Genomic DNA, 25,692 nt, shown 5'->3' on the forward strand with positions numbered 1-25,692 from the left:
GTGGACCCAAGGAGTGAAGTGGGACTCCAGCCTGACAAAGCTGAAGCTCTCCTCATTGGATATCTATGATCCTACTTTATGGACTTCCACCTTGAAAGCAGGTGTCCACTCGCTGCTTATGGGCTCGGCCCCTTAGGGTCCAGCAGTGAGTCCTGAAGAGCCAAATTCTGAGAACAGATTAAAGTGAAAGTGACTGGAACACAAGCAGCGTCATTCGAGGAAAAAATAATTCCAGGGGAAGTGTTATCTGAAGGCAAAGCTTCTTCCCCCTGTGCTTTTAATGTTACAGCTCATCTCTCTTCATTCCATTGGAAGGGTAATAACGATTTCTGAGAAAAACAGGCCTGTTAGGAGAGTTACTTTGAGTGTGCTCAGATTCCAGACAATTAGAAATACTGAAGAGTGGTAGACAATTTTATTTATTTAATGATTTGATTTGCTGTACCTCCTAGAGGCCCGAAGTATGACAGTGAATTCATTGCTAGGTGCTGTACAAACACATAGTCCCTGCCCCAAAGATTTTAATCTAGACAGACAAAGATTTGGAGGGGAAAGAGGCAAAGGGAGGTGAAATGACTTGCCCAAGATCACACAGGCAGTCAGTAGCAGAGGCAGGGATACAGTCCAGGTCTCCTGACTCCCAGTGCAAGGCCGTATCCAGGAGATCCCACTGCCTCCTGTAAGGTATTTAATTATTGTGACTCACTAGAGAACAGATTCCTTTATTAGAAGAATCCAGAGATATTTTCCAGCCCGTCTCTTCCAGGTAGGACCTGGCTGCTGGAACCCTGAGGCCGAACTCGTGATAATAACACTCTGGAATTCCAAAGAGGAAGATACACGCGTGTCGGCAGCATCAGAGGCTGAGTCACAGGGTATTGAATCAACTTCTGCCATCTGAACCCACAGGAGACTCGCACACCCTCAGGGCCTTGCAGCAAGAGAGTCCACAGTGCCCGTTAATTGACAAAACAGGAATAGCAAAAGACACAAAAGAAAGGGTCTGCAAGATACCCTAGGATGGGCTCTTAATGACCCACAAGTGTTGGGTTTAAGGGCAAAAAGGGAACATGATCTTCCTGATACATGCATAGAAAGCTCCTCATTTTCTGATTAAAATATATTAAAACTTTCAACCCTGGAATTTTTCTTCAGAACAGTCACTGCCCTGTGTACACAGGATAACACAGATGTCTTTCCCAGCCCATATTATCATAATTACAATTCCACACTCACGTTGATGGCCTCTTAGATATGTCAATGTTTTGCTGTAATGGAGATGGACAGGAGATGGTTCTCACCCTTGGGGGCACTGGCATCTCATACGTAAAAAGAAGCACCTCCGTCACAAGAGTTTACAATCTATATTAGAATTAGGATGAAGTTTCAGTGCAAAATAGCAAGAAGGCACCATGAGGTGAAGACACCATGTCACATAACAAAGACCCAAGCTCCTTATCAGCAGACACCTGACCAAAATTCATTCTAGCAGGAGTGGGCTGCATTTGGAGTGTCCTACTGCTAAAAATACCAAGGAATCCATGAGCCCAGCATCAGCTCTGTGCCCATAGAGGCATGCGTGGTGTGGCATGGACGGGAGTTGTACATTAGCAAGAACAGAAAAATACCCAGAGTGGATCAGATCAGAGATCCATCCAGACCAATATCTTCTCTCTGCCAGTGAGTAGTACCAGCTGCCTCAGAGGAAGATGGAAAAGCCTGCGGAAGGAAGGAATGGACTCCATAAAGACCATTTTAAAGCAAAAAATGCAGTTGTTTATTGAATTGTATTTCTAATATGAATTTTGTAGGTCAGGCGTTTCCTGAAAGACGACACGTGTGTCCACTTAAAATAATTATTAAAAATAATGATGCAAACAAGTAGTTGAAGGATGTTGAATTGGAGCAAGTCAGTTTATGCAAATCAAATGTGCATACCCCTAGGATATCTTGTTTCCGGATGCCAGGCCATGGAAACCATATAAAAAGACTCGCATCACAATGCTCCTCAACCGACTCGACATCTTCGTTAGCTCCTGTTGGTGAATTGGGTAAGTCTCCTTCTGATGATTGGGAGCTAACTTCAAGGCTGGGCTTAATTTTTGGCTTTTCTCTTCTTGCTGCTCACAAGAGTGTTTTCCTGAAGTGTCTTGTGGCTATTTCACTAATCCCATTGCAGGCCATGAGAAAGAGATTTCAGTCCATCCTCCCTCTTGTTTGTTCTTTCTGAAGTGGTTTGCAATGGCAATGCTCTCTCTGGAGAAGTGCATCAGCCTCTGATTCTGCTGAATGTTCTGGTGTGTGATGCTAATGAGAAGATAAAGCTGCTTGTCTTGATTTTGCAAACCTTGAAGCTTCCTTTGTCTTTCAGTTTTGCCCACGTAACAGGAAGATGGCTTACCAGCAGCAATGCAAACAGACCTGCCTGCCCTCTCCTTGCTGTGTGACCAAGTGCACTACCAAATGCCTGGATCCCTGCTGCAAAGTCTGTGTGACCAAGTGTGTGACAAAATGCGTGGATCCCTGCTGTAAAGTCTGTGTGAAGAAGTGCACTACGTGTGTGCATCCATGCCCGTGCCCTCAAAAGTGTTGTCCATGTCCTCCGTGCCCTCAAAAGTGTTGTCCATGTCCTCCGTGCCCTCCGTGCCTTCCAAAATGCCCACCTGTGCAGGGCTGCTGCAAAGTAAAGAAGCTCTGTTAGTGCCCACGGAACCACCGACGTCTATGGAATGAAAATGAAATACAGCCCCTCGTGCAGTAGCGCTCTCCTCACTCTGCTGGTCTAGCATTCCTCTTGCACTGTGACATGTAACACTTGTGGTGTAGACTCTTTAGTCTTGGTGATTTTTCCCCTCTGGTCTCTTTTCTCATCCCGTCTTTTCATGTAGATGTGCCGTAATAAAAGCTACAATTCATGACGTGGTCTGCCTCCTGGTGTTTCATTCTCTTCAGTAGTCACTCAGATCCAGATTCTCCTTCCTTGGGTTTCCTTTTAAAAAGACCCTTCCCTAGGAAGTGGTCACAGGTGCCCAGAAAAAGTGATATGGACAGAGGCAGCAAGGAGGAGAAAATCAGGACAGATCCAGGCGTTAAGAACATAAAAATGGCCATACTGGGTCAGACCAATGGTCCATCTAGCCCAGTACCCTGTCTTCCGACAGTGGCCAATGCCAGGTACCCCAGAGGGAATGAATAGAACAGGGAATCATCCAGTGATCCATCCTGTGGATGCATCTCCTCTGGAATGGTGGCCGAAGCATGAAGGGACTATAGTGACCAGGATGCTCCCCAGGCCCATTATTCTGGTGTATTCACACCAAATTTTAAAAAAGCAAATGGGGCTTGAGCATTCACTATCCTCCCCTGACACCACACGCTCTCGACATATGGCTTAGACTCATAGAACCCTAGGGTTAGGATGATGCACCATAAGGGTCATCTAGGCTAATCCCCTGCCAAGATGCAGGATTCGTTGTTAAAGCATCCAAGGCAGATGGCTACCCAGCCTCCTTTTGAAAACCTCCAGTGAAGAAGCTTCTGCCACCTCCCGAGGCAACCTGTACCGTTGCCTACTCTTCGTTCCGTTAGGACGTTTTTCCTGAGATTTAACCTAAATCTGCTCTGCTGGAGTTTGAACTCATAGCCTCTTGACTTGCCCTCGGTGGCAAAACAGAACAACTTTTCTCCATCTTCTCTCTGACAGCTTTTCAAGTAGCTGAACACCATTATCTTGCATCTGAAGAAGTGGGTATTCACCCACGAAAGCTCATGCTGCAAAACGTCTGTTAGTCTATAAGGTGCCACAGGATTCTTTGTTGCTTTTACAGATCCAGACTAACACGGCTACCCCTCTGATACTTGACACCATTATCATAGCCCCCTTCATCTCCCCTTTTCCAAACTAAACATACCCAGTTCCTTCAGCCTTTGCTCCTGTGGCTTGCGTTCCAGCCCTTTGATCATCTTTGTTGCTCGCCTCTGGATCCTTTCCCATTTCTCTACATCCTTTCTATACAGCCCACAGAGCTTAGTCACTGCTCCCCGACTTCCAGACATTCCTTCTGCATCTTGCTCCTGAACCTCTGTCAATTTTTCTCACACGTGAATAATCTCTCCAACTGCCACCAATTTGCTTCTGTCTGTCTGCTCCCTCTGCAGCCAGCGTGCTGCCTAAGACCTCAGCTCCAGCATGTTCAGATACGGCAGCAAGGGGCACAGTATTAGAACCCAGATATGATCGATTGGATCCTATTTCCTCACAGCCCCATTCCCTAGCAGGCTGCTAACACTCTGAAATTCCCGCGTTACTAAAGGTCTCTTCCTGGGATATTTGAGGCAGCAGAGTGTGCCGTGTGTCATAGCATAAGGTGTGAGATTGAGGCGTAAGTGTGGAAGCCTCCAGGGGGTTGTGGTGCATACCCTGATACATAGGAGCAAAGCTTTTGGGGATATCATCCAAACCTGCCCTCTGTTTAGACCACTAGTGTTTGTTATTGCTATGGGCACTAAGTGGCTACCCAGGAAAAATGGCACATCATAGCATAGAGAACATCCACAGCAAAGACTTGGAGCTGTGGTAGGGGGTTGGTGTGGCCTAGTGGATAAACACTTGACAGGCAGACAGAGGAGCTGGTTCTCTCCTAGCTCCATCACACACCTGCAGTGTGACCTTGGGTGAGTCCGTCCCCTCCTCATTTCCAGTCTGTTGAGATGGCCAGCTCTTCAGGGGAAGGGACTGTGTCCTGCCGCCTGTCTGCTCAGCACCTGAGCCATGCGGCCCCGGTCTCAGTGGGGCCTCGAGGAGCTAATGAAATATGAAGTAATAATAATAGCTCTCCTGCAACTCCACCAGCACTGACACACCCTTAGATGAAAGGCTGGCAAAGAGGTGGGAGGGCTTGGCTGATGCAGGTTGAATTATTTTTGGCACCCAGAGAACACTGCAGCATAAGAAAAGCTCAGATGGTCTTTTCTCCTTTGTTTCTTTTTAGGTTCATGGGTGTCTACGAAGTTTTCATGCTATGTGGGTCTTTTAAAGTGAAACAGAAGAGAGATCGAAATGGGTGAGACAGGAGCCAAGCGGTGATTAAAGAGACGAAGAGAGGGCAAAGCAAACACCAGGAGGCAGATGATTCCTAGAATTGCAAGTTAGATTTCAACACAACAATAATTCGAGGTTGGATGGAAGCTGGAGAATGAAATTATTCCAGGGTTGAAGACGCGACAGTGGAATTGTACTGAGTGAGTCTCTAGGATGTGAGCAATATCTGAGGGGTACATATGCAGTCAGTGACATCCTACGTGGGAAGGTCCTGATCCCATAAGAGAATTAACAGTCTGTGGAAGGATAAACCTCTGGAACCATCAGTGAAATAACTAACAAAGCTCAGGAGAACATGAGCCAAGTTAGAGGAAGAGAAATAACTTGCAAAGGGATGTCAGATGTATGGATTTTTGGCAGGGAGGTTGATTAACCATTGAAAAAATCTTCCAAGGGAAGGGGGAGGATTCTTCATCACTAAAAGTCTTCAGATCAAGACCTTTCTGGCAGAAACGCTTTAGTGAATCATAAGATATTGGGGGTAAGTACAGGATCTCCTCAGGTAAAGTCGTCCCTGATAACGTTGTTCTTATGTTCCGTTGCTGATCAATTAGGGCACATGCTCGTTTGAAGTTGTGCAATGCTCCCTTCTAACGTTTGGCAGCCGCCTGTTTTGTTCTCTGCTTGCAGGAAGAGCAGCCCCTTGCAGATAGCTGGTGGGTGGCTGGAACCAGGGTGGACCAGCAGCCCCCTTCTCAGCTCCCTCTATCAGCTCCCCACTCCCCTAAGTTCCCTGAGCAGCAGCTGTCCCTCCCCCCACTGCCATGTGCTGCTCCTGCCCTGTGCCTTGGAGCTGCTCCCAGAGACTCCTGCTTGCTGTACGGGGCAAGGGGGGGAGGGGGGGGCTAATGTCAGGGTGTCTCCTGTCGAAGAAAAACTCAGTTCTCGCTTTTTGTTTGGGTGCAGCAAAATTAAATACTTTATTATTTCTCCAGTAATTACCATGGAGGGAGAGAGTGCCATAGGACACAGGGTCCTGGACAGGTCTCTCAACTGGTAAACAATTACATCAAGCCTTTATACCTTTTTTACAGACAATTTCTAGCAATCATGGAGACACTAAAAAGCAACAAATATATTTTGTTTATACATAAGCTTTTCTGCTATCTTACTAGAAAAAGCAAGACTGCACATTGCAAGGTCGTAATACTTTCACACAGTTCACTCTGTCTTACATTATCTTGCTTCTACAAATCTCACGTCATAAGGGTCACAGTATGGCCTGACTCTTGCTAACTGACTAACATGCATTAAAATCCCCTTCAAATCCTTATTAATTCTTTCCTTGCTTCCACACTCCCCCCTTTTGTACTTCTAGTACAACAAACAATTTCAAATCTCAATGCGCATTAAACCATGGAGTTTAGATTCTACAGCAGACATGTCAACCTGAGGGGTTGTCAAGGGATGTAATGACAATGCATGATTAGCATGATCAGAAAAGGTATTATTACTATAATTATGTTATTGTTGTTGTTTTTGAAAAAACATAATTATAGTAATAATACCTTTTATGGTGACTTCTGCAGTGGGTACTACTGCTAAGGAGAATGAAACACCAGGAGGCAGATGATGCCAGGAATCGTAGCTTTTATTGTAGCACATCTACATTAAAAGGCGGGATGGGAAAAGAGACCAGAGGAGGATAATCACCAACACTAAAGCGTCTACAGCACAAGTGTTACAGGATCTGTCCCAGGCACAGCTGATATCCCAGGGGCACAAAGACGGTCAGTTACTGGTTACAAGGGGGGGCATTGACCTCTGGATAGGAGAAGCGGAAGCAGTGCGCAGTGTGCGGACAGAGACAGGGAACGACGTTCCTAGAAACACGTCACACTGCAAGGGGAAAGCCAGACCAGCGGAGTGAGGAGAGAGCTACTGCGCGAGGGGCTGTAATTCATTCTCATTCCGTAGACGTCGGTGGGTCCGTGGGCACTAACAGAGCTTCTTTTCTTTGCAGCAGTGCTGGACAGGTGGGCATTTTGGAAGGCACGGAGGGCATGGAGGACACTTTTGAGGGCACGGAGGACATGGACAACACTTTTGAGGGCACGGAGGACATGGACAACACTTTTGAGGGCACGGAGGACATGGACAACACTTTTGAGGGCACGGGCATGGATGCACGCATGTAGTGCACTTCTTCACACAGACTTTGCAGCAGGGATCCACGCATTTTGTCACACACTTGGTCACACAGACTTTGCAGCAGGGATCCAGGCATTTGGTAGTGCACTTGGTCACACAGCAAGGAGGGGGCAGGCAGGTCTGTTTGCATTGCTGCTGGTAAGTCATCTTCCTGGGACGTGGGCAAAACTGAAAGACAAAAGAAGCTTCAAGGTTTACAAAATCAAGACAAGCAGCTTTATCTTCTCATTAGTGTTATATCCTTGGGGCAGCCGGTGTAGGAAGCAATCACTTGAGGCCAGAGAGCAGACAGCTAACCAAAACCTCCATTTTATTTACAGAAACAGAGAGCTCACTCAGCGGGTTGAAACCGGCTGAGCTATCCCTTAATAGTCTAACTCAGTTGCCATAGTAACAAAACCCATGACAACCAAATACACAACAATTAGCATCATGCACCAGAACATTCAGCAGAATCAGAGGCTGGTGCACTGGGGAACACTTCTCCAGAGAGAGCATCACCATTGCAAACCACTGCACAAAGAACAAACATGGGGGAGGATGCACTGTAATCCCATTCTAAAGATCTGCAATGGGAGTAGTGAAATAACCTCAAGTAGGGTGACCAGATCACCCAGGTCAAATATCGGGACGCGGGGGGGGGGGCGGCAATGGGGGAAAAAATGGCGGAAGAGCAAAAAAAAAAAATTCCCCACCCCCGATTCCTTCTCCCTCCGCAAGCGCTGGAGGGAGGCCCGGGAGACTCAGGGGAGCTCAGGGCCGGGGTGAGTGTGAGTCCGGGCTGGCCCCAAGCAGGCAGGACTTGGGCATGGTACCTGTAGGGAGAGTTCAGAGTGACCTGCGGGGCCAGGCGGCGGCGGCTGTTCTCCCCACCTGGGCAGCGGGACTTGAGAGCAGCCGCTGCTGCAGCTCCCACATCCCCGGGGGGAGGAAGCGGCCGCTGGCCAAACTTGGCGGCTGCGGCTCTGGTGCCCATGAACCCCCCGAGCCCGGGCCTGCTGCGGGGACCCAGCACGCACACCGCGCGCCCAGCCCCTGGCCAGTTGCGTCTGGGCTGGCTGCCCAGCTGGTGCAATCCCACGGGCGGCCCTGGAGTGGGGGCAGCAGGCCCCAGCCCCCCCATCCTGCTCGGGTCCCATAGGGGAACGAACGGGGCTGGGCTGCCGATGCCTCCGCCGCGGGATTGCACCAGCTGGGCAGCCAGCCCAGACGCGACTGGCCAGTGGCGGGGCGCAGTGTGCGTGCTGCTGGGTCCCCGCAGCAGGCCCGGGTTCAGGCCCGGGCGCCACGTGCTTGGCCACTTCCTCCCCCCGCGGCAGTGGGAGCTGCAGCAGCGGTTGCTCCCGTGTCCCGCTGCCCAAGAGGGGAGAACAGCCACCGACTGGCCCCGCAGGCCACTCCCTACTCTCCATCCAGGCACCGCGCCCGAGTCCTGCCTGCTCGGGGCCAGGCCGGACTCACACTCACCCCGGCCCCACGTTCCCCTGCGTCTCCTGGGCATGGCGTGCTTGGCAAGAAGCGGGGATTTGGGGAGGGAGCCAATGGGGCGGGGATGGGGGCGGGGATTTGGGGAGGGAGCCAATTGGGGAAGGAGGAGGCAGAGTCGGGGCGGGGAAGGGCGCGAGCCCTTCCAGGCTCCGGAGCCTTTGCTTGTTTGTCCAGTGTCCCGACCTAACATTGGTCGGGACGCGGGACAAACAAGCAAATATCGGGACAGTCCCGATAAAATCGGGACGTCTGGTCACCCTAACCTCAAGATACGTTAGCAAAACACTCCTGTGACCAGTAATATATTTCTGTAGAAGAAACCAAAACATTCAGTGCAGTATTCAGGTTTAAACAGTTATCCTAAGATTAATAGCAGGGCGAGAGAAACACAATGTGTTTAACAGTATTTTTAACCATCAATCATTTCTGCATTCAAATGTTTTTCTGCTAGAGGAGTTAAATAAACCACTCAGCGTTTCTGAATGTGCAGGTGGCAGGTGGCACTGGTAGAGATCTCTCTGGAATCTCCTCATTATCACACTCTGTAGGACTGACTGAGCCTGATGCCACTGATCTAAGGGTAGAGTTTTCAGCTGAACTTTTCAAAAGCCCAAAATGAACAGTCAGTTCCTTTGGCCTCTTGTGTTCTGAACTAAATATTCAGGAATGGAAGTGCATTTGTGCAGATGTTTTCTTCCCAGGTCCTTAGGCTGCACGAATGCATCTGGAGTTGTATTTCCAGCACAGAGCAGCTTGACTTTTATCAGTGGTGACTCCTTGAATCTCCTTACTGCCTTCCTTTCACTGGGGGAATGTGTGCGCAGGCAAGGCCTTTAGACTCTCTTCTATTCCCCTCTAGCTCCACAGCTGGAGTAAATCAGTGCAGTTCCACTGACGTCCACAGAATTGTGCAGGTTTTTGCTATTAAGGAATTTGGTAGTGAAAGGGCAGGTGCTATATCCCCTCCATATATTTTCAGTCTGAGTTACTTCCAGACACATCTTACTCCTTTGCTTTCACTTCCCGGACAGCTCCCTCCGCCTAGATGCTTCTCTTTCCAGTTCTCTCTGCTGAAGCACTGAGCCCCACCCTGCAATTCCCTGTCACACCTGCTAATTTAATTTCCTGAATTAAAAAGGGATCCCGAAAGCAGGGACGGAGAACATTCGGCACAAACAGAGGTTGGTGCCGTGGGAAACATTTCTGTCGAGAGAGCACTGCCATTGCAAACCACTTCAGAAAGAACAATCCTTACAGGGAATGGACTGAAATCCCCTCCTGCAGCCGTGCAATGGGATTAGAGAAATAACAGCAAGATACTCACGCAAAGCACTCTTGTGAACAGCAAGGAAAGGAAAGCCAAAAATGAAGCCCAGCCGTGAAGTTAGCTCTCCATAATAAGAACAAGACTTACCAAGTCACCAACAGGAGCAAACGAAGAAGCCGAGTGGATTGAGGAGCACTGGGACAGGAGCCTTTTTATATGGTTTGCATGGCCTGTTCCACGGAAATGAGGCACCCCACAGATATGCAGATATGATTTTTCTAATCCTATCTAGCTCCAATGACACAGCCTTCAATTACTCATGTCCATCACTCATGTTAGTAATTATTTAAAATTATTATTTGAAGCGGACCCAGTTTACTTATTAGAGTAAATGCTGTTTGTAAGTTCTCTGCCTGATCTACATACTCTATATTAGAAAAAGCCAATTCCATTAACAACAGGATTCTTTGCATTTCCATAAATTCCTTCTTCAGGCTTTCTTGCATCTTCCTCTGAGGCATCAGGTACTGGTTGCTATTGGAGACAGGACACTGGACCGGATGGATCTTTGCTCTGAGCCATTATGGGCATTTCTTCATTCCTGCCAATTACAACTTCCCTCCATGATCTACCACCCAAACTTCTATAGACACAGGGTTGACCTTGGATTCCTGGATTCCCCAGTATTTTTAGCAGGAGGACACTTTGAATCCAGCCCAACTCTGTTAGTTCTGCTAGAATAAATATTTGTCAGGTGACTCCTAATGATATGGAGTTTGGCTCTTTATTATCTGACATTCTGTCTTCACTTAGGGGTGGCTTTTATTCTAATTGTTGTATTTTCTAATGCAGATGGTAATCTGCTGTGGCAGGGTCCATCTTGATCTCTACGGAATGCCAGAGTCCCCAGTGGGGAAAGCAATCTCCTGTCCATCTCCATTACAGACATCAACATGAGTGTGGAATGGGAATTATGCTAAAATGTACTGGAAAAGAATCTTATGTGATCCTGTTGATACAGACGTTGACTGTTCTGAAGAATAATGTCAAGGAAAGAAAGTTTTAATTTATTTCAGTTTGGAAATGAGAGCCAACCTATGCATGTGTCAGGAAGCTCATGTTCCCTTTTCACCTATAGTGGGACCTTTCTTTCTTTCTTTCTTTCTTTCTTTCTTTCTTTCTTTCTTTCTTTCTTTCTTTCTTTCTTTCAAGATGAGAAGCTGTGGCAGAGATTACTGAGATTGTAACATCTTTGGCACAGGAACCAAACCTAACACAACAGGTTCTAGGTTCATTATCACAATACACCACGTTGTGTGCTGGATTCTGTCACTTTTTCTCACGTTCAGCTACCCTTTCCTCTGAGGTCGTACCACAGATTTCCACGTGTGGACCCAAGGAGTGAAGTGGGACTCCAGCCTGACAAAGCTGAAGCTCTCCTCATTGGATATCTATGATCCTACTTTATGGACTTCCACCTTGAAAGCAGGTGTCCACTCGCTGCTTATGGGCTCGGCCCCTTAGGGTCCAGCAGTGAGTCCTGAAGAGCCAAATTCTGAGAACGGATTAAAGTGAAAGTGACTGGAACACAAGCAGCGTGATTCCGGGAAAAAATAATTCCAGGGGAAGTGTTATCTGAAGGCAAAGCTTCTTCCCCCTGTGCTTTTAATGTTACAGCTCATCTCTCTTCATTCCATTGGAAGAGTAATAACGATTTCTGAGAAAAACAGGCCTCTTAGGAGAGTTACTTTGAGTGTGCTCAGATTCCAGACAATTAGAAATACTGAAGAGTGGTAGACAATTTTATTTATTTAATGATTTGATTTGCTGTACCTCCTAGAGGCCCCAAGTATGACAGTGAACTCATTGCTAGGTGCTGTACAAACACATAGTCCCTGCCCCAAAGATTTTAATCTAGACAGACAAAGGTTTGGAGGGGAAAGAGGCAAAGGGAGGTGAAATGACTTGCCCAAGATCACACAGGCAGTCAGTAGCAGAGGCAGGGATACAGTCCAGGTCTCCTGACTCCCAGTGCAAGGCCGTATCCAGGAGATCCCACTGCCTCCTGTAAGGTATTTAATTATTGTGACTCACTAGAGGACAGATTCCTTTATTAGAAGAATCCAGAGATATTTTCCAGCCCGTCTCTTCCAGGTAGGACCTGGCTCCTGGAACCCTGAGGCCGAACTCGTGATAATAACACTCTGGAATTCCAAAGAGGAAGATACACGCGTGTCGGCAGCATCAGAGGCTGAGTCACAGGGTATTGAATCAACTTCTGCCATCTGAACCCACAGGAGACTCGCACACCCTCAGGGCCTTGCAGCAAGAGAGTCCACAGTGCCCGTTAATTGACAAAACAGGAATAGCAAAAGACACAAAAGAAAGGGTCTGCAAGATACCCTAGGATGGGCTCTTAATGACCCACAAGTGTTGGGTTTAAGGGCAAAAAGGGAACATGATCTTCCTGATACATGCATAGAAAGCTCCTCATTTTCTGATTAAAATATATTAAAACTTTCAACCCTGGAATTTTTCTTCAGAACAGTCACTGCCCTGGGTGTACACAGGATAACACAGATGTCTTTCCCAGCCCATATTATCATAATTACAATTCCACACTCACGTTGATGGCCTCTTAGATATGTCAATGTTTTGCTGTAATGGAGATGGACAGGAGATGGTTCTCACCCTTGGGGGCACTGGCATCTCATACGTAAAAAGACGCACCTCCGTCAAAAGAGTTTACAATCTATATTAGAATTAGGATGAAGTTTCAGTGCAAAATAGCAAGAAGGCACCATGAGGTGAAGACACCATGTCACATAACAAAGACCCAAGCTCCTTATCAGCAGACACCTGACCAAAATTCATTCTAGCAGGAGTGGGCTGCATTTGGAGTGTCCTACTGCTAAAAATACCAAGGAATCCATGAGCCCAGCATCAGCTCAGTGCCCTAGGGGCATGCGTGGTGTGGCATGGACGGGAGTTGTACATTAGCAAGAACAGAAAAATACCCAGAGTGGATCAGATCAGAGATCCATCCAGACCAATATCTTCTCTCTGCCAGTGAGCAGTACCAGCTGCCTGAGAGGAAGGTGGAAAAGCCTGCGGAAGGAAGGAATGGACTCCATAAAGACCATTTTAAAGCAAAAAATGCAGTTGTTTATTGAATTGTATTTCTAATATGAATTTTGTAGGTCAGGCGTTTCCTGAAAGACGACACGTGTGTCCACTTAAAATAATTATTAAAAATAATGATGCAAACAAGTAGTTGAAGGATGTTGAATTGGAGCAAGTCAGTTTATGCAAATCAAATGTGCATACCTCTAGGATATCTTGTTTCCGGATGCCAGGCCATGGAAACCATATAAAAAGACTCGCATCACAATGCTCCTCAACCGACTCGACATCTTCGTTAGCTCCTGTTGGTGAATTGGGTAAGTCTCCTTCTGATGATTGGGAGCTAACTTCAAGGCTGGGCTTAATTTTTGGCTTTCCTCTTCTTGCTGCTCACAAGAGTGTTTTCCTGAAGTGTCTTGTGGCTATTTCACTAATCCCATTGCAGGCCATGAGAAAGAGATTTCAGTCCATCCTCCCTCTTGTTTGTTCTTTCTGAAGTGGTTTGCAATGGCAATGCTCTCTCTGGAGAAATGCATCAGCCTCTGATTCTGCTGAATGTTCTGGTGCGTGATGCGAATGAGAAGATGATTCTGTTTGTCTTGATTTTGCAAACCTTGAAGCCTCCTTTGTCTTTCAGTTTTGCCCGAGTCCCAGGAAGATGGCTTACCAGCAGCAGTGCAAACAGACCTGCCTGCCCCCTCCTTGCTGTGTGACCAAGTGCACTACCAAATGCCTGGATCCCTGCTGCAAAGTCTGTGTGACCAAGTGTGTGACAAAATGCGTGGATCCCTGCTGTAAAGTCTGTGTGAAGAAGTGCACTACGTGTGTGCATCCATGCCCGTGCCCTCAAAAGTGTTGTCCATGTCCTCCGTGCCCTCAAAAGTGTTGTCCATGTCCTCCGTGCCCTCCGTGCCTTCCAAAATGCCCACCTGTGCAGGACTGCTGCAAAGTAAAGAAGCTCTGTTAGTGCCCACGGAACCACCGACGTCTATGGAATGAAAATGAAATACAGCCCCTCGTGCAGTAGCGCTCTCCTCACTCTGCTGGTCTAGCATTCCTCTTGCACTGTGACATGTAACACTTGTGGTGTAGACTCTTTAGTCTTGGTGATTTTTCCCCTCTGGTCTCTTTTCTCATCCCGTCTTTTCATGTAGATGTGCCGTAATAAAAGCTACAATTCATGACGTGGTCTGCCTCCTGGTGTTTCATTCTCTTCAGTAGTCACTCCGATCCAGATTCTCCTTCCTTGGGTTTCCTTTTAAAAAGACCCTTCCCTAGGAAGTGGTCACAGGTGCCCAGAAAAAGTGATATGGACAGAGGCAGCAAGGAGGAGAAAATCAGGACAGATCCAGGTGTTAAGAACATAAAAATGGCCATACTGGGTCAGACCAATGGTCCATCTAGCCCAGTACCCTGTCTTCCGACAGTGGCCAATGCCAGGTACCCCAGAGGGAATGAATAGAACAGGGAATCATCCAGTGATCCATCCTGTGGATGCATCTCCTCTGGAATGGTGGCCGAAGCATGAAGGGACTATATTGACCAGGATGCTCCCCAGGCCCATCATTCTTGTGTATTCACATCAAATTTTAAAAAAGCAAATGAGGCTTGAGCATTCACTATCCTCCCCTGACACCACACGCTCTCAGCATATGGCTTAGACTCAAAGAACCCTAGGGTTAGGATGATGCACCATAACGGTCATCTAGGCTAATCCCCTGCCAAGATGCAGGATTCGTTGTTAAAGCATCCAAGGCAGATGGCTACCCAGCCTCCTTTTGAAAACCTCTAGTGAAGAAGCTTCTGCCACCTCCCAAGGCAACCTGTACCATTGCCTACTCTCCGTTCCGTTAGGACGTTTTCCCTGAGATTTAACCTAAATCTGCTCTGCTGGAGTTTGGACTCATAGCCTCTTGTCCTGCCCTCGGTGGCAAAACAGAACAACTTTTCTCCATCTTCTCTCCGCCAGCCTTTCAAGTAGCTGAACACCGCTATCATATCCCCCTTCATCTCCTCTTTTCCAAACTAAACATACCCAGTTCCTTCAGCCTTTGCTCCTGTGGCTTGCGTTCCAGCCCTTTGATCATCTTTGTTGCTCGCCTCTGGATCCTTTCCCATTTCTCTACATCCTTTCTATACAGCCCACAGAGCTTAGTCACTGCTCCCCGACTTCCAGACATTCCTTCTGCAACTTGCTCCTGAACCCCTGTCAATTTTTCTCACACGTGAATAATCTCTCCAACGTCCACCAATTTGCTTCTGTCTGTCTGCTCCCTCTGCACCCAGCGTGCTGCCTAAGACCTCAGCTCCAGCATGTTCAGATACGGCAGCAAGGGGCACAGTATTAGAACCCAGATATGACCGATTGGATCCTATTTCCTCACAGCCCCATTCCCTAGCAGGCTGCTAACACTCTGAGATTCCCGCGTTACTAAAGGTCTCTTCCTGGGATATTTGAGGCAGCAGAGTGTGCCGTGTGTCATAGCATAAGGTGTGAGATTGAGGCGTAAGTGTGGAAGCCTCCAGGGGGTTGTGGTGCATACCCTGATACATAGGAGCAAAGCTTTTGGGGATATCATCCAAACCTGCCCTCTGTTTAGACCACTAGTGTTTGTTATTGCTATGGGCACTAAGTGGCTACCCAGGAAAAATGGCACATCATAGCATAGAGAACATCCACAGCAAAGACTTGGAGCTGTGGAAGGGGGTTGGTGTGGCCTAGTGGATAAACACTTGACAGGCAGACAGAGGAGCTGGTTCTCTCCTAGCTCCATCACACACCTGCAGTGTGACCTTGGGTGAGTCCGTCCCCTCCTCATTTTCAGTCTGTTGAGATGGCCAGCTCTTCAGGGGAAGGGACTGTGTCCTGCCGCCTGTCTGCTCAGCACCTGAGCCATGCGGCCCCGGTCTCAGTGGGGCCTCGAGGAGCTAATGAAATATGAAGTAATAATAATAGCTCTCCTGTAACTCCACCAGCACTGACACACCCTTAGATGAAAGGCTGGCAAAGAGGTGAGAGGGCTTGGCTGATGCAGGTTGAATTATTTTTGGCACCCAGAGAACACTGCAGCATAAGAAAAGCTCAGATGGTCTTTTCTCCTTTGTTTCTTTTTAGGTTCATGGGTGTCTACGAAGTTTTCATGCTATGTGGGTCTTTTAAAGTGAAACAGAAGAGAGATCGAAATGGGCGAGACAGGAGCCAAGCAGTGATTAAAGAGACAAAGAGAGGGCAAAGCAAACACCAGGAGGCAGGTGATTCCAAGAATTGCAAGTTAGATTTCAACACAACAATAATTCGAGGTTGGATGGAAGCTGGAGAATGAAATTATTCCAGGGTTGAAGACGCGACAGTGGAATTGTACTGAGTGAGTCTCTAGGATGTGAGCAATATCTGAGGGGTACATATGCAGTCAGTGACATCCTACGTGGGAAGGTCCTGATCCCATAAGAGAATTAACAGTCTGTGGAAGGATAAACCTCTGGAACCATCAGTGAAATAACTAACAAAGCTCTGGAGAACATGAGCCAAGTTAGAGGAAGAGAAATAACTTGCAAAGGGATGTCAGATGTATGGATTTTTGGCAGGGAGGTTGATTAACCATTGAAAAAGTCTTCCAAGGGAAGGGGGAGGATTCTTCATCACTAAAAGTCTTCAGATCAAGACCTTTCTGGCAGAAACGCTTTAGTGAATCATAAGATATTGGGGGTAAGTACAGGATCTCCTCAGGTAAAGTCGTCCCTGATAACGTTGTTCTTATGTTCCGTTGCTGATCAATTAGGGCACATGCTCGTTTGAAGTTGTGCAATGCTCCCTTCTAACGTTTGGCAGCCGCCTGTTTTGTTCTCTGCTTGCAGGAAGAGCAGCCCCTTGCAGATAGCTGGTGGGTGGCTGGAACCAGGGTGGACCAGCAGCCCCCTTCTCAGCTCCCTCTATCAGCTCCCCACTCCCCTAAGTTCCCTGTGCAGCAGCTGTCCCTCCCCCCACTGCCATGTGCTGCTCCTGCCCTGTGCCTTGGAGCTGCTCCCAGAGACTCCTGCTTGCTGTACGGGGCAAGCGGGGGAGGGGGGGGCTAATGTCAGGGTGTCTCCTGTCGAAGAAAAACTCAGTTCTCGCTTTTTGTTTGGGTGCAGCAAAATTAAATACTTTATTATTTCTCCAGTAATTACCATGGAGGGAGAGAGTGCCATAGGACACAGGGTCCTGGACAGGTCTCTCAACTGGTAAACAATTACATCAAGCCTTTATACCTTTTTTACAGACAATTTCTAGCAATCATGGAGACACTAAAAAGCAACAAATATATTTTGTTTATACATAAGCTTTTCTGCTATCTTACTAGAAAAAGCAAGACTGCACATTGCAAGGTCGTAATACTTTCACACAGTTCACTCTGTCTTACATTATCTTGCTTCTACAAATCTCACGTCATAAGGGTCACAGTATGGCCTGACTCTTGCTAACTGACTAACATGCATTAAAATCCCCTTCAAATCCTTATTAATTCTTTCCTTGCTTCCACACTCCCCCCTTTTGTACTTCTAGTACAACAAACAATTTCAAATCTCAATGCGCATTAAACCATGGAGTTTAGATTCTACAGCAGACATGTCAACCTGAGGGGTTGTCAAGGGATGTAATGACAATGCATGATTAGCATGATCAGAAAAGGTATTATTACTATAATTATGTTATTGTTGTTGTTTTTGAAAAAACATAATTATAGTAATAATACCTTTTATGGTGACTTCTGCAGTGGGTACTACTGCTAAGGAGAATGAAACACCAGGAGGCAGATGATGCCAGGAATCGTAGCTTTTATTGTAGCACATCTACATTAAAAGGCGGGATGGGAAAAGAGACCAGAGGAGGATAATTACCAACACTAAAGAGTCTACAGCACAAGTGTTACAGGATCTGTCCCAGGCACAGCTGATATCCCAGGGGCACAAAGACGGTCAGTTACTGGTTACAAGGGGGGGCATTGACCTCTGGATAGGAGAAGCGGAAGCAGTGCGCAGGGTGCGGACAGAGACTGGGAACGACGTTCCTAGAAACACGTCACACTGCAAGGGGAAAGCCAGACCAGCGGAGTGAGGAGAGAGCTACTGCGCGAGGGGCTGTAATTCATTCTCATTCCGTAGACGTCGGTGGGTCCGTGGGCACTAACAGAGCTTCTTTTCTTTGCAGCAGTGCTGCACAGGTGGGCATTTTGGAAGGCACGGAGGGCATGGAGGACACTTTTGAGGGCATGGAAGACACTTTTGAGGGCACGGAGGACATGGACAACACTTTTGAGGGCACGGGCATGGATGCACGCATGTAGTGCACTTCTTCACACAGACTTTACAGCAGGGATCCACGCATTTTGTCACACACTTGGTCACACAGACTTTGCAGCAGGGATCCAGGCATTTGGTAGTGCACTTGGTCACACAGCAAGGAGGGGGCAGGCAGGGCTGTTTGCATTGCTGCTGGTAAGTCATCTTCCTGGGACGTGGGCAAAACTGAAAGACAAAAGAAGCTTCAAGGTTTACAAAATCAAGACAAGCAGCTTTATCTTCTCATTAGTGTTATATCCTTGGGGCAGCCGGTGTAGGAAGCAATCACTTGAGGCCAGAGAGCAGACAGCTAACCAAAACCTCCATTTTATTTACAGAAACAGAGAGCTCACTCAGCGGGTTGAAACCGGCTGAGCTATCCCTTAATAGTCTAACTCAGTTGCCATAGTAACAAAACCCATGACAACCAAATACACAACAATTAGCATCATGCACCAGAACATTCAGCAGAATCAGAGGCTGGTGCACTGGGGAACACTTCTCCAGAGAGAGCATCACCATTGCAAACCACTGCACAAAGAACAAACATGGGGGAGGATGCACTGTAATCCCATTCTAAAGATCTGCAATGGGAGTAGTGAAATAACCTCAAGATACGTTAGCAAAACACTCCTGTGACCAGTAATATATTTCTGTAGAAGAAACCAAAACATTCAGTGCAGTATTCAGGTTTAAACAGTTATCCTAAGATTAATAGCAGGGCGAGAGAAACACAATGTGTTTAACAGTATTTTTAACCATCAATCATTTCTGCATTCAAATGTTTTTCTGCTAGAGGAGTTAAATAAACCACTCAGCGCTTCTGAATGTGCAGGTGGCAGGTGGCACTGGTAGAGATCTCTCTGGAATCTCCTCATTATCACACTCTGTAGGACTGACTGAGCCTGATGCCACTGATCTAAGGGTAGAGTTTTCAGCTGAACTTTTCAAAAGCCCCAAATGAACAGTCGGTTCCTTTGGCCTCTTGTGTTCTGAACTAAATATTCAGGAATGGAAGTGCATTTGTGCAGATGTTTTCTTCCCAGGTCCTTAGGCTGCACGAATGCATCTGGAGTTATATTTCCAGCACGGAGCAGCTTGACTTTTATGGGTGGTGACTCCTTGAATCTCCTTACTGCCTTCCTTTCACTGGGGGGATGTGTGCGCAGGCAAGGCCTTTAGACTCTCTTCTATTCCCCTCTAGCTCCACGGCTGGTGTAAATCAGTGAAGTTCCACTGACGTCCACAGAATTGTGCAGGTTTTCGCTATTAAGGAATTTGGTAGTGAGAGGGCAGGTGCTATATCCCCTCCATATATTTTCAGTCTGAGTTACTTCCAGATATGTCTTACTCCTTTGCTTTCACTTCCCGGACAGCTCCCTCCGCCTAGATGCTTCTCTTTCCAGTTCTCTCTGCTGAAGCACTGAGCCCCACCCTGCAATTCCCTGTCACACCCATTAATTTAATTTCCTGAATTAAAAAGGGATCCTGAAAGCAGGGGCGGAGAACATTCGGCACAAACAGAGGTTGGTGCCGTGGGAAACATTTCTGTCGAGAGAGCACTGCCATTGCAAACCACGTCAGAAAGAACAATCCTTACAGGGAATGGACTGAAATCCCCTCCTGCAGCCGTGCAATGGGATTAGAGAAATAACAGCAAGATACTCACGCAAAGCACTCTTGTGAACAGCAAGGAAAGGAAAGCCAAAAATGAAGCCCAGCCGTGAAGTTAGCTCTCCATAATAAGAACAAGACTTACCAAGTCACCAACAGGAGCAAACGAAGAAGCCGAGTGGATTGAGGAGCACTGGGACAGGAGCCTTTTTATATGGTTTGCATGGCCTGTTCCACGGAAATGAGGCACCCCGCAGATATGCAGATATGATTTTTCTAATCCTATCTAGCTCCAATGACACAGCCTTCATTACTCATGTCCATCACTCATGTTAGTAATTATTTAAAATAATTATTTGAAGCGGACCCAGTTTACTTATTAGAGTAAATGCTGTTTGTAAGTTCTCTGCCTGATCTACATACTCTATATTAGAAAAAGCCAATTCCATTAACAACAGGATTCTTTGCATTTCCATAAATTCCTTCTTCAGACTTTCTTGCATCTTCCTCTGAGGCATCAGGTACTGGTTGCTATTGGAGACAGGACACTGGACCGGATGGATCTTTGCTCTGAGCCATTATGGGCATTTCTTCATTCCTGCCAATTACAACTTCCCTCCATGATCTACCACCCAAGCTTCTATAGACACAGGGTTGACCTTGGATTCCTGGATTCCCCAGTATTTTTAGCAGGAGGACACTTTGAATCCAGCCCAACTCTGTTAGTTCTGCTAGAATAAATATTTGTCAGGTGACTCCTAATGATATGGAGTTTGGCTCTTTATTATCTGACATTCTGTCTTCACTTAGGGGTGGCTTTTATTCTAATTGTTGTATTTTCTAATGCAGATGGTAATTTGCTGTGGCAGGGTCCATCTTGATCTCTACGGAATACCAGAGTCCCCAGTGGGGAAAGCAATCTCCTGTCCATCTCCATTACATTACAAAATTTAAATTTCTAACATGACATCAACATGAGTGTGGAATGGGAATTATGCTAAAATGCACTGGAAAAGAATCTTATGTGATCCTGTTGATACAGACGTTGACTGTTCTGAAGAATAATGTCAAGGAAAGAAAGTTTTAATTTATTTCAGTTTGGAAATGAGAGCCAACCTATGCATGTGTCAGGAAGCTCATGTTCCCTTTTCACCTATAGTGGGACCTTTCTTTCTTTCTTTCTTTCTTTCTTTCTTTCTTTCTTTCTTTCTTTCTTTCTTTCTTTCTTTCTTTCTTTCAAGATGAGAAGCTGTGGCAGAGATTACTGAGATTGTAACATCTTTGGCACAGGAACCAAACCTAACACAACAGGTTCTAGGTTCATTATCACAATACACCACGTTGTGTGCTGGATTCTGTCACTTTTTCTCACGTTCAGCTACCCTTTCCTCTGAGGCCGTACCACAGATTTCCACGTGTGGACCCAAGTAGTGAAGTGGGACTCCAGCCTGACAAAGCTGAAGCTCTCCTCATTGGATATCTATGATCCTACTTCATGGACTTCCACCTTGAAAGCAGGTGTCCACTCGCTGCTTATGGGCTCGGCCCCTTAGGGTCCAGCAGTGAGTCCTGAAGAGCCAAATTCTGAGAACGGATTAAAGTGAAAGTGACTGGAACACAAGCAGCGTGATTCCGGGAAAAAATAATTCCAGGGGAAGTGTTATCTGAAGGCAAAGCTTCTTCCCCCTGTGCTTTTAATGTTACAGCTCATCTCTCTTCATTCCATTGGAAGGGTAATAACGATTTCTGAGAAAAACAGGCCTGTTAGGAGAGTTACTTTGAGTGTGCTCAGATTCCAGACAATTAGAAATACTGAAGAGTGGTAGACAATTTTATTTATTTAATGATTTGATTTGCTGTACCTCCTAGAGGCCCGAAGTATGACAGTGAATTCATTGCTAGGTGCTGTACAAACACATAGTCCCTGCCCCAAAGATTTTAATCTAGACAGACAAAGATTTGGAGGGGAAAGAGGCAAAGGGAGGTGAAATGACTTGCCCAAGATCACACAGGCAGTCAGTAGCAGAGGCAGGGATACAGTCCAGGTCTCCTGACTCCCAGTGCAAGGCCGTATCCAGGAGATCCCACTGCCTCCTGTAAGGTATTTAATTATTGTGACTCACTAGAGAACAGATTCCTTTATTAGAAGAATCCAGAGATATTTTCCAGCCTGTCTCTTCCAGGTAGGACCTGGCTGCTGGAACCCTGAGGCCGAACTCGTGATAATAACACTCTGGAATTCCAAAGAGGAAGATACACGCGTGTCGGCAGCATCAGAGGCTGAGTCACAGGGTATTGAATCAACTTCTGCCATCTGAACCCACAGGAGACTCGCACACCCTCAGGGCCTTGCAGCAAGAGAGTCCACAGTGCCCGTTAATTGACAAAACAGGAATAGCAAAAGACACAAAAGAAAGGGTCTGCAAGATACCCTAGGATGGGCTCTTAATGACCCACAAGTGTTGGGTTTAAGGGCAAAAAGGGAACATGATCTTCCTGATACATGCATAGAAAGCTCCTCATTTTCTGATTAAAATATATTAAAACTTTCAACCCTGGAATTTTTCTTCAGAACAGTCACTGCCCTGTGTACACAGGATAACACAGATGTCTTTCCCAGCCCATATTATCATAATTACAATTCCACACTCACGTTGATGGCCTCTTAGATATGTCAATGTTTTGCTGTAATGGAGATGGACAGGAGATGGTTCTCACCCTTGGGGGCACTGGCATCTCATACGTAAAAAGACGCACCTCCGTCACAAGAGTTTACAATCTATATTAGAATTAGGATGAAGTTTCAGTGCAAAATAGCAAGAAGGCACCATGAGGTGAAGACACCATGTCACATAACAAAGACCCAAGCTCCTTATCAGCAGACACCTGACCAAAATTCATTCTAGCAGGAGTGGGCTGCATTTGGAGTGTCCTACTGCTAAAAATACCAAGGAATCCATGAGCCCAGCATCAGCTCTGTGCCCATAGAGGCATGCGTGGTGTGGCATGGACGGGAGTTGTACATTAGCAAGAACAGAAAAATACCCAGAGTGGATCAGATCAGAGATCCATCCAGACCAATATCTTCTCTCTGCCAGTGAGCAGTACCAGCTGCCTCAGAGGAAGATGGAAAAGCCTGCGGAAGGAAGGAATGGACTCCATAAAGACCATTTTAAAGCAAAAAATGCAGTTGTTTATTGAATTGTATTTCTAATATGAATTTTGTAGGTCAGGCGTTTCCTGAAAGACGACACGTGTGTCCACTTAAAATAATTATTAAAAATAATGATGCAAACAAGTAGTTGAAGGATGTTGAATTGGAGCAAGTCAGTTTATGCAAATCAAATGTGCATACCCCTAGGATATCTTGTTTCCGGATGCCAGGCCATGGAAACCATATAAAAAGACTCGCATCACAATGCTCCTCAACCGACTCGACATCTTCGTTAGCTCCTGTTGGTGAATTGGGTAAGTCTCCTTCTGATGATTGGGAGCTAACTTCAAGGCTGGGCTTAATTTTTGGCTTTTCTCTTCTTGCTGCTCACAAGAGTGTTTTCCTGAAGTGTCTTGTGGCTATTTCACTAATCCCATTGCAGGCCATGAGAAAGAGATTTCAGTCCATCCTCCCTCTTGTTTGTTCTTTCTGAAGTGGTTTGCAATGGCAATGCTCTCTCTGGAGAAGTGCATCAGCCTCTGATTCTGCTGAATGTTCTGGTGTGTGATGCTAATGAGAAGATAAAGCTGCTTGTCTTGATTTTGCAAACCTTGAAGCTTCCTTTGTCTTTCAGTTTTGCCCACGTAACAGGAAGATGGCTTACCAGCAGCAATGCAAACAGACCTGCCTGCCCTCTCCTTGCTGTGTGACCAAGTGCACTACCAAATGCCTGGATCCCTGCTGCAAAGTCTGTGTGACCAAGTGTGTGACAAAATGCGTGGATCCCTGCTGTAAAGTCTGTGTGAAGAAGTGCACTACGTGTGTGCATCCATGCCCGTGCCCTCAAAAGTGTTGTCCATGTCCTCCGTGCCCTCAAAAGTGTTGTCCATGTCCTCCGTGCCCTCCGTGCCTTCCAAAATGCCCACCTGTGCAGGACTGCTGCAAAGTAAAGAAGCTCTGTTAGTGCCCACGGAACCACCGACGTCTATGGAATGAAAATGAAATACAGCCCCTCGTGCAGTAGCGCTCTCCTCACTCTGCTGGTCTAGCATTCCTCTTGCACTGTGACATGTAACACTTGTGGTGTAGACTCTTTAGTCTTGGTGATTTTTCCCCTCTGGTCTCTTTTCTCATCCCGTCTTTTCATGTAGATGTGCCGTAATAAAAGCTACAATTCATGACGTGGTCTGCCTCCTGGTGTTTCATTCTCTTCAGTAGTCACTCAGATCCAGATTCTCCTTCCTTGGGTTTCCTTTTAAAAAGACCCTTCCCTAGGAAGTGGTCACAGGTGCCCAGAAAAAGTGATATGGACAGAGGCAGCAAGGAGGAGAAAATCAGGACAGATCCAGGCGTTAAGAACATAAAAATGGCCATACTGGGTCAGACCAATGGTCCATCTAGCCCAGTACCCTGTCTTCCGACAGTGGCCAATGCCAGGTACCCCAGAGGGAATGAATAGAACAGGGAATCATCCAGTGATCCATCCTGTGGATGCATCTCCTCTGGAATGGTGGCCGAAGCATGAAGGGACTATAGTGACCAGGATGCTCCCCAGGCCCATTATTCTGGTGTATTCACACCAAATTTTAAAAAAGCAAATGGGGCTTGAGCATTCACTATCCTCCCCTGACACCACACGCTCTCGACATATGGCTTAGACTCATAGAACCCTAGGGTTAGGATGATGCACCATAAGGGTCATCTAGGCTAATCCCCTGCCAAGATGCAGGATTTGTTGTTAAAGGATCCAAGGCAGATGGCTACCCAGCCTCCTTTTGAAAACCTCCAGTGAAGAAGCTTCTGCCACCTCCCGAGGCAACCTGTGCCATTGCCTACTCTTCGTTCCGTTAGGACGTTTTTCCTGAGATTTAACCTAAATCTGCTCTGCTGGAGTTTGAACTCATAGCCTCTTGACTTGCCCTCGGTGGCAAAACAGAACAACTTTTCTCCATCTTCTCTCTGACAGCTTTTCAAGTAGCTGAACACCATTATCATAGCCCCCTTCATCTCCCCTTTTCCAAACTAAACATACCCAGTTCCTTCAGCCTTTGCTCCTGTGGCTTGCGTTCCAGCCCTTTGATCATCTTTGTTGCTCGCCTCTGGATCCTTTCCCATTTCTCTACATCCTTTCTATCCAGCCCACAGAGCTTAGTCACTGCTCCCCGACTTCCAGACATTCCTTCTGCATCTTGCTCCTGAACCTCTGTCAATTTTTCTCACACGTGAATAATCTCTCCAACTGCCACCAATTTGCTTCTGTCTGTCTGCTCCCTCTGCAGCCAGTGTGCTGCCTAAGACCTCAGCTCCAGCATGTTCATATACGGCAGCAAGGGGCACAGTATTAGAACCCAGATATGATAGATTGGATCCTATTTCCTCACAGCCCCATTCCCTAGCAGGCTGCTAATGCTCTGAGATTCCCGCGTTACTAAAGTTCTCTTCCTGGGATATTTGCACCAATAGAGTGTGCCGTGT

The 25,692-nt window shown here is 46.8% G+C and overlaps 1 protein-coding gene across 1 annotated transcript in view; it reads left to right on the plus strand.

The window, feature by feature from the left end:
- The window catches only part of LOC123351501, a 60,357-nt gene extending 36,009 nt beyond the window's left edge, over positions 1-24,348 (plus strand). Inside the window, exons 7-13 of the mRNA XM_044990885.1 lie at positions 4,992-5,063; positions 7,065-7,235; positions 13,785-14,079; positions 16,986-17,011; positions 18,319-18,450; positions 18,909-19,014; positions 23,852-24,348. Of these exons, the coding sequence (XP_044846820.1) occupies positions 4,992-5,063; positions 7,065-7,235; positions 13,785-14,079; positions 16,986-17,011; positions 18,319-18,450; positions 18,909-19,014; positions 23,852-24,181 (1,132 nt within the window). The 3' untranslated portion in view covers positions 24,182-24,348. The remainder of the gene's footprint in view (positions 1-4,991; positions 5,064-7,064; positions 7,236-13,784; positions 14,080-16,985; positions 17,012-18,318; positions 18,451-18,908; positions 19,015-23,851) is intronic.
- Positions 24,349-25,692: the final 1,344 nt, after the last annotated feature.

This window comes from Mauremys mutica, chromosome 17 (assembly GCF_020497125.1).
Source record: "Mauremys mutica isolate MM-2020 ecotype Southern chromosome 17, ASM2049712v1, whole genome shotgun sequence".
Classification (NCBI taxonomy): domain Eukaryota; kingdom Metazoa; phylum Chordata; order Testudines; family Geoemydidae; genus Mauremys; species Mauremys mutica.